The 9,030-nt window shown below is 30.4% G+C and overlaps 1 protein-coding gene across 1 annotated transcript; it reads left to right on the top strand.

Moving 5' to 3' along the window:
• Nucleotides 1-4,178: 4,178 nt before the first annotated feature.
• LOC123667387 (neural/ectodermal development factor IMP-L2-like) lies at nucleotides 4,179-8,652 on the top strand. The gene is made up of 5 exons (XM_045601296.1): nucleotides 4,179-4,209; nucleotides 6,004-6,170; nucleotides 6,980-7,142; nucleotides 7,910-8,094; nucleotides 8,524-8,652. The coding sequence occupies exons 1-5, from the start codon at nucleotides 4,179-4,181 to the stop codon at nucleotides 8,650-8,652; spliced, it is 675 nt and encodes a 224-aa protein (XP_045457252.1).
• Nucleotides 8,653-9,030: the final 378 nt, after the last annotated feature.

Below are 9,030 nucleotides of genomic sequence, written 5' to 3'. Positions count from 1 at the left end.
ATGACTCTATGACTTATAGAAGCAAAGGAGCTACCATAACGGTCAGTACCTATCCAATTTACCAGCACGAAAACAATACAAGTAACACTACGGTAGCTATTAGATAAAGTAAAATAAAGATTGGCATTATTATTATATTATTTTTAGTTTCAATTGGTATTCAAAAAAAAAAAAAAAATATAGATTATAAAAAAATTGACAGACACAAAAAGACAGGTGAAACCGCATTTATACTTTGACACTTTTTTTATATTGAACTCACAACTCCGGCAAGTGGTCTCAATAGTCACGCGGATTTTTTTGCTCTAAAGTGATGTATGACGTAACAATTGCTCCAGTGACGTAATGCTTATTACATACATAACTGTTTTAATTTGTTTTCGAAAAATCTTTTTTTTTTTATGACACATAGAGTGCGTTTTGTTTCTGTACATTTTTAAATTGTATAATCTATGTTTTATCAAAAATATTTCCCATTTTAATGGTTAAATATTTTTTTATTGTATTATATTATATTATATATATCATTTAATTTATTTATAGAGTAACTTTATGTTGCTTTCTTTTTCTTAATTATACATTCTATTTTTTTCTGTGTGTTTTAATAATAATAAAATAAAAAATTATTGCATTTTGTTGTTCAACTATTTTTTCTTTATTAGAATAAAGTACACGTAAAAATATCGATCATATTATTCACTTAACACATCTTTGGATTTTAAAATTGCGTATTATAAAAAAAAAAAAAAAAAAACAAAAAAAAAACTGTCACATATAAGAAATATAGAAAAGAGAAAAAAAAATAAAGTTATGTAATTACCATATGTACAAAAATAAAAATAAAATTGATAAAGGAAATGCAATTGGATATAAAATAATAATAATTGAATATAAATTCGCCACAGATATTAAAAAAAACATATTTCATTTTATTTCACAGTAGACGAAAAACCGCGTAGTGTGATTCCGCCGCTACCAGTATAAATAAGGGATGATTCCTTCTCAAACGCGTACTCGATTGCCAACGATATTCCTGTACACATCTATGACTAGGACCTAGTTCTAGGTCTTCTAGACTATATCGTAACTGTGTTTCTCTAGAGAGTTATAAGGTATGTCCATAATTTTTATTATTATTTATATATATTTTTATTATTTATTTATATTGTAATATAAATAAATAATAAAAATCCCATAAAAATTACTATTATAAATTTAATTTTATTACGTTGCTAGATTTTCGTTTATTTTTATTTTTATTATTTTGTAATGTAAAGATTTATTTAAAATTTAACCGTGTTATTTTATTTCATATGCGTTTATTTAATTTTATTTTAATATAAATATAAAATAATTATTGCGAAATATGATAAATTAATAATTATTTTTAGCTTTTAAAGTAAAGTTAATTATAAAAAGTACGAACTTTAGTTCTTAATAGGTTAATTAAAATAGATAAAAATAAAGTAAAATTATGTTTATTGATAAAATTATTTGATTATAAAAAATTGTTATCACTAAATTCGTAATTAAATAAAAATTACCTAAATGATCGTTTTCTATAAAGTTAAAAAAATAAATAAATTCATTTTTAATATACTTGAATAAAAGCATTTTTAATATTTTTTATATTATTCTTACAATGTGGACTTCAATAAACGTAAAATTCGTAAAAAAAATTTAAATATAAAAAATTAAATGATAATAAATTAAAATTATTTTTCTACGTATTCAACTAATATCGTCTTACTTAAATATAATAAAACAAAAGTCATAAAACTATATCCTTTTTAAAAATAAAATAACATAATTACAGAAAAAAAATTAATTAATAAAATTATGAGACAAAAAAATATAACATTCTTTACATACTCGTATATATAAGACCAAAAATTTAGAGGTGTGAGTTACTATCGTTCATTTAATAATTCAATCATTGATTCATTTGGTTTGATGACCAAAAGAGAACAAATTATTTCGTCAAGAATTGATGACAAAATGTACCAGACATTGACATACAGTCTTATACATTTATACTAATATGACTGAACTTTCATTGTTTTTTTGCACGCTCATATCACAGAATCTAGATAGAATTGATTTTTTTTGTGGTATAGTCTATTTACCGGGCAAGCTTAAAGGCTATATCATATTTTAGTACTTTTCTCATGTGATTAATGTGAGTGAAACCGCGTTGCAAAGCAAATATAAAATTTAGTGATTTTCGGCATAACTACAAAAGAAAGCAGGCTTGTATGACGGTTTAATTTCATTTTTAATTCTGGCAAAGACATTTCCCAAAAAGACCCGTCTTGTAATAATGGCATGACGAAATAAAATAAAAAAGTAGAAAAATATATTAATTTAAATTATTTATATATTATATATATTTATTTAGTTACCTAAAACAGTGGCATTAAGACGCCTACCTTAGGAACAGACGACCGTGTATAAGATATTTATTCATCACTAGCTGACCCGGCGAACCTACCGATTTTTTTTTTTGTCTATATTTTTAATGTTCTTTTATACAAACTTTGTTCTGACAATAATGAACAAAAACACGAGCGTGCTTTAGATCACACGACCGAAGTAAAACTTCTTTGGCTCCAGCAGTAATATTCGAAACGTAACTCTATATCTTCACTAAATCGTATCTCCTTCTCAACTTCCGTTCGCCTCACACGATTACACTTTTCGTAACGCTCCGTCACGCATTCACCAGCTTATTCACCAAGTCGAGCGCGCGTAAAGAAGTTTAACTTCAAAAAGTCCAACTAAGTGTCGAAATTAATGTATTACATACATACACATTATTACATACATTTCGGCTCTTCATTTTTATTTATATATATATTTAAATAAGGTCACCAGAATCCAAAAAGTAAATCATTTCGAATCAATGCATACATTAAAGTGTAATCGTATTCAAATCGATTCTGTCACTTTGAGTTGTGGACACACACGACTAAAAACGCCTTATTAGATTATAACTCGAAAAGTAGTTGTTAGATCTCAAATAAATTTAAATGGGACCAAATGACACACACCACCTTTCGATTAAATTTTTTTTTAATCGAAATCGGTCCACCCAGTCAAAAGGAAAAAAATGATGTATGAAACATAAAAAAAGTACAGTCGAATTAAGAACCTCCTCCTTTTTTTGGAAGTGCGTACATGCGTACGTGTATAAATGAACAGAATTAGTAAATAAAATGTTAGAGTATTTATATAAATTTTTGATTTAATGTCAAAATATTTTTACTAAACGAATATCAATGCTTGGCTAATAAAAACTAATTTTTTAAGTTTTTATCCGTTTGTCTATCTCAGGTTTCGGTTTGAGATATTTTGTGGACTATTACATACATATCTTCGACTCCCTTACACTGTCCCTCTTCTCAACGATCAGACTGATGTTAATAGGAATCATAACCGCAAGTAGTTGCTAAGTATACAATTATATTGACTAGCCCGTTGGCGCAGTTTGTTCGACCAGTCCGAACTGGCTGATCAGGATCTGGATCCGATCAAGAAATCTCATCTCATCCTGATCATGTCCAGACAAATCTTCTGCGTTACATACCTTATCCGGTCCAGATCAGGCATGCCTGGTCCGGTCCTTCTAAGGAACACGAAAAAATGTCTACTCGGGTAGTGGCCTGCTTTCTGTTAGGCGGGTTTCGGGTTCGATTTCCGTCCGAATCTGGGTGTAATATTTGTATTTATATATGTATTATTTCCATGTATATTTATCAAAAATAAGTATTTAGCTATAGCAGTCGGTTGTTACCTATAACACAAGCATTATATTGCTTACCGGAAGAAAAGACGACCATGTGTGTATGTTAAAAGATATTCATTGATTTATTTATTGAAAAAAGTTACCGTTCTAAAAGGACACTAAATATCCCCTATAAATGTTCTTATAGTATTTTAATTATTAAACTTACTTCAGTAAAGCCATTTCCATACAAACATTTTGTTATGTATTTATTATATGATTAATTAAAAGGAACTTTTAAAAACTAACTCATTCTCCTACATTCCAGATTTTATCAAAACTCAACTAGCGCCAGCTAGTAGCAAACAACATGCTTAGCCTAGTTTCGCTACTCGCCACCGCGGCGCTAATTTCGCTACAAAGTATGCATATTTACGCACAACTTGAAAATAAGATGGAAATGGAGAACAATTTATTACCAAATGGTAAGTAGAAACAATTTATTTTCTACATTATTATATAGATTATAATTTAATTAATAGATATGATACGGTAGATTTCTTACGGCCGTTTTCCAAAATCTATCCATGGTTTTGCCGACTAATGATAGATTAAGCCGACGGTTCCGGTTAATATTGTGTACACCTGATATTGATCGTTACTCATAGTAAGAAATATATCCGCAGCGTGGTGGATTAAGCTCTGATCCTTCTCCTGCATGAGCAAAGAGACCGATGCCCAGCAGTGAGATATTACAAGCTGAAGCAATAGATTTTTGAGGCAATTTGGAATTGGAAATTTGGAGCTTACGTCAAATTTTCTATCTCTAGTAAGCTATTTAATAATCTAGTATCTATCCAAAAATAATTTTGCAGTATGTGTCTAGTAGCTCCCGAGTAAAACGCTCCGTAAAAGACAAAGAACATACTAACAATACAACACTAAAATAAACTCTTATCAAAACCATTTAAAATATTAAACAGACAAATTGAAAATCAATTGGAAATACAAGGAAGTCATGAAATTCAATTACAAAATGAGTTTCATATGAAACTTGAATAAATCGTCGTCTCAAAGTGTCGGTGATATCATCCGTTTGAAAATCGAACAAATTCAAAAGAGGGTGCTTCATGATTCGACTTTATTTTTTTTCTATTAACATAACGCTATATTTCTATTGTGTTAATAGAAATTCAGATATGCTAAAATTTGGCTAGATTTTACAAGCAGTTTTAAACAGATTTTGATAATGTTTCTGCATTCTAAAAAACGTAAGACAGGTTAAAGTAGCGTCCGTGGGTTTTAGTTTAAAGTACTAAAAAATCCAAAGCGGAATAAAATTATTACTAAGAACTTAGAAGATACAAGATGTATACTCGTACAATTGTGTATAATATGTCACTTAAATAGTTCTATAAAACTTTTTGTATGTATATACAGCAAATAACCTTGAAATAATGTTACATGATGGATAGCATTGTGTCAAAAACGAGGTTTAAGTGAATAGTACAGACATGTAATAGGATTATTTTATACGAACTAAAATCTTGTTGCTAGGCTATGCTGAATTATTTGACCAGCTGTCGTACCGTTTGACTTACAAAGATCCAGACACTTTAAAAGTATAATGAGATTTTTTTACGCAAAAAAAAATAAAGTGTTAAACATAAATTACTGTTTTTTTTTTTAATACTGCCATTTAAAATTTAAAGCTGCCAATGAAGTTAGATATAAATTTATTTATTTATTTATTTATTAGGGTTGGTACGCAGCACAGAAAAAGTTATAAGATAAACAATATTGAAATATAATCATTAAGGCCCATTACGAGAAAAAAAAATAACAAAACAAACAAGACAACAAAACCGAACCAAAAAAAAAACTTACTTTCATACTAAAGTAATAAATAAGTTAATATGTTTGAAACAGTAAAAGACATTGATGATAAAGATTTTGATTAACAATTAGATATAGGACTTAGAAATACTTTGGTTCGATAAAAGGATAAAGCTAAGAATAAATTAGAAACAAAAGGATGGACAGTAGTTTTTATTTTTTCATTTATTATAAGAAATAAAAATTATTGAAGGATTTCTTCTTCATCTTCATTTAGACTTTCTTAAAATTGAATATAAATTTCACATCTGTAGGTGAATTAAATAAATAATACGCACTACATGATACATTAGTATAAGCGTTTGTGTTTATGTATTGTGTGTATTTTCGCACCCCCAAGACAGAAAATATAGTACTAATAAAATTATCTGCCTCGCTTCCAGATATACCACCACCCAGACGTCGGCTCTCAAAATATCTCAAGATTGACCCCAAACTCCCCGAGACTGTGAGACATGTACCCGGGACAACCCTGGTTCTAGAATGCGTGGTTTCGAGCCACCCTGCGCCCGTCGTTGGATGGATGAAGAATGGGATACCTATATCTGATGTAAGTTATTTATATATTATATAGTACATTGAAAGCAAAATCAAAAATTACTTTATTTTTTTGAATTTTTAATTTTAGAAATTAATATTATTTTCGCCACATCATCATCACAGCAGCCTTTCGCAGTCCACTACTGAACATAGGTCTCCATAAGTTCAAGGCGTGAACTCATGTGTTTTGCCCATAGTCACCACGCTAGGCAGGTGGGTTGGTGACCGCAGGGTTGACTTTGTCACACCGAAGTCGCTGCTGCTCGTCTTCGGCCTGTGTATTTCAAAGCCAGCTGTTGAATGGTTATCCCGCTATCGGTCGGCTTTTTAAGTTCCAAGGTAGTAGTGGAACTGTGTTATATCCCTTAGTCGCCTCTTACGACACCCACGGGAAGAGTTGGGTCGGCTATATTCTTTGATGCCGTAACCACACAGCATATATTATTTCGATTAATTCCTTAAAATCTTTCCTTCTACCTCACGGATAACGCTGATTCACAAACAAAGTTTGTGTCAAGATTAATGATGTACATCATGTTCACTTGGAATTCGATAAATAAAGAAGCGCGATGAGATGGAGATGCATTGATGAATGTGTATCGTTTATGTAAATTTAATCTGATGCAAGGTGATTTATCAGATCGTCTGTAAAGAAGATATATTGTGTATGTCCATTTTAAAATCCTTTACAACTTGAAAAAAAAAATGATTGAATGAATGATTGATTAATCCATCAAGTGTAGTGATATGGTTTCTTATATCAGAGGAGGGGGGATTTAGGAGATAAAACAACGTTAATTAAAAGTATTCCTTTTTTAGTTCGAAGAGGATGTGAACGAGATATTTTCAGCACCTTCATTTAGCATAGCGAAGATGGTCTCTAAGATGGTGGTCCAGGCACCATCAAATGGCGATGTTTACACTTGCGTTGCTTCATCTGGACTTATGGAAACCAGTACCTCCACTACTATTATCGTTGAAGGTAGATTATGAAAAAAATATATTTTCCATCGTATACAATTGTTGTAAAAATACCAGGTGTCATTATAATAATAATATCTACCAGCTAATTTTAGGAAGAACTCGCAACGAAATAAAAAGCACGGCTTTAAGTTATTTTTATAAAACTACTCTGTTTGATAGTAGCCGAATACCGTAGCCTAAGGACGCCTGCAATGCCAAGGACATAGAAAACACTTATCCCGTACTTACCGGTACTTGAAAACAGTATGGTTAACCTATGGTCTTCTGTAGCGTTGAGAATTCCTCAGTCGGGCTATTCAATTCGTCCTATGTCAATCGAAATACGCAAATAAGAATATTGGATGGATATACATGATGATTTTTTTATAAATTTAACAGACAAAAACGGCACTGGCTGCCTATAATCTTTTGAGTAAAGTCGATTTCGTTCGTTTTTTTGTATCCAAATCTTATTTTAGGCTGCCTTATCTTTTTCTTAGAGCGAGGCTAATATAGCGTACAATATAATAAAGTCAATAATGATGTAGTTATTTTTTTATTTTAACATATTATACTAACAATAACATCAGAGGCAATGTTTATTTATATAGATATCACATTATTCGTAAAACAGGCGTTGTAATTTTTGACTTTAATTATTTTACATGATTAGGGGGTTTTAAAACACATTTAATTTCTAATATTTGCAGTAAAAAATGATTATTATAATCCAATTATGCGTGTTACTTTTATTGCTATATTTATTACTATTATATTATTTTTTAGGTCAACAAACCGATCTTCTGCCGTCAATGATTGCGACAAAACCTATAATCACGGCGTTCTACAAAGGTATTTTCCAACTACAAGGTACAACTTTGATGCTCCCGTGTCGCGTGTTCAGTGCAACGAAGTCTCAAGTCTATTGGATCCATAACGACAAAATAGTTTATGGAAATGGCAGATTTAGGGTGTGTGTGTAATATATATTTACTATACAAATACTTTTATGAGATTAGCTTTATTGACCGCTGTTTCACTCGTGAATAACTTTAATCTGCTTTAAATTTCTGTCGTTCAAATAAAGTCACTCAATGACAATGAAGCTTAATATTAGTAATTTTTTTTATCAGCTTAGTAATTTTTAAGCTTTAATATTACAAAAACAAAAAAAAAAACAAAAGATCTTATCTTTCCAATTTGTAATATTAGTGTATTGCAGGAAATCGTTTGGATGAAATTGACAAAATCGTAAACTATGTTATGGTAGAGTAACAAAAATTACATTATTTTTCTAGCGCCATCTAGATGTATAGTTAAAAAATTTATTATTAATATAAAACTACTACTGCCATCTATATTTTATTATGTTAAAACTAAAAAACAAAATTCCTTTTCAGGTGATGCCATCTGGGGATTTACTTGTAAAAGATCTTTCGTGGAGCGATATGGGTGAATTCACTTGCACCGCTAAAAACGCGTTTGGCAAAGATGTCGCTGATACGTTCGTCTATCCCATCAAACCCTAAATATACAAATTGAACAGGTAATTTTCTTTAAATACTATTAGAGTGACAAACAAGCGTACGGTCCGCCTGATAAAAAGCTGATACCGTAGCCAATAGCAAGTAGTAGGCAAGGACAGACATCCAAACAGAAAAGAAAAATTTGTAAAAATTCAAATAGAGCGCCAAACGAATCCACAAAGCGCCGGTGCTTAAGACATCAACTCGCACCACCACATCAGAGAGGTTGTTGCAACGAACACAATACAGCATAATATACTTAGATATTTAATATATTTGTTTCAGAGCAATGCTGCGTATGGACCGACAAACAATTTAACCCGCCGATGATGTATGCGATGTTCCTACAACAATGTGTTTATTCTGATGTACAATTAAACT

This window comes from Melitaea cinxia, chromosome 28 (assembly GCF_905220565.1).
Source record: "Melitaea cinxia chromosome 28, ilMelCinx1.1, whole genome shotgun sequence".
Classification (NCBI taxonomy): domain Eukaryota; kingdom Metazoa; phylum Arthropoda; class Insecta; order Lepidoptera; family Nymphalidae; genus Melitaea; species Melitaea cinxia.
This window is presented reverse-complemented; position numbering and strand designations above follow the sequence as displayed.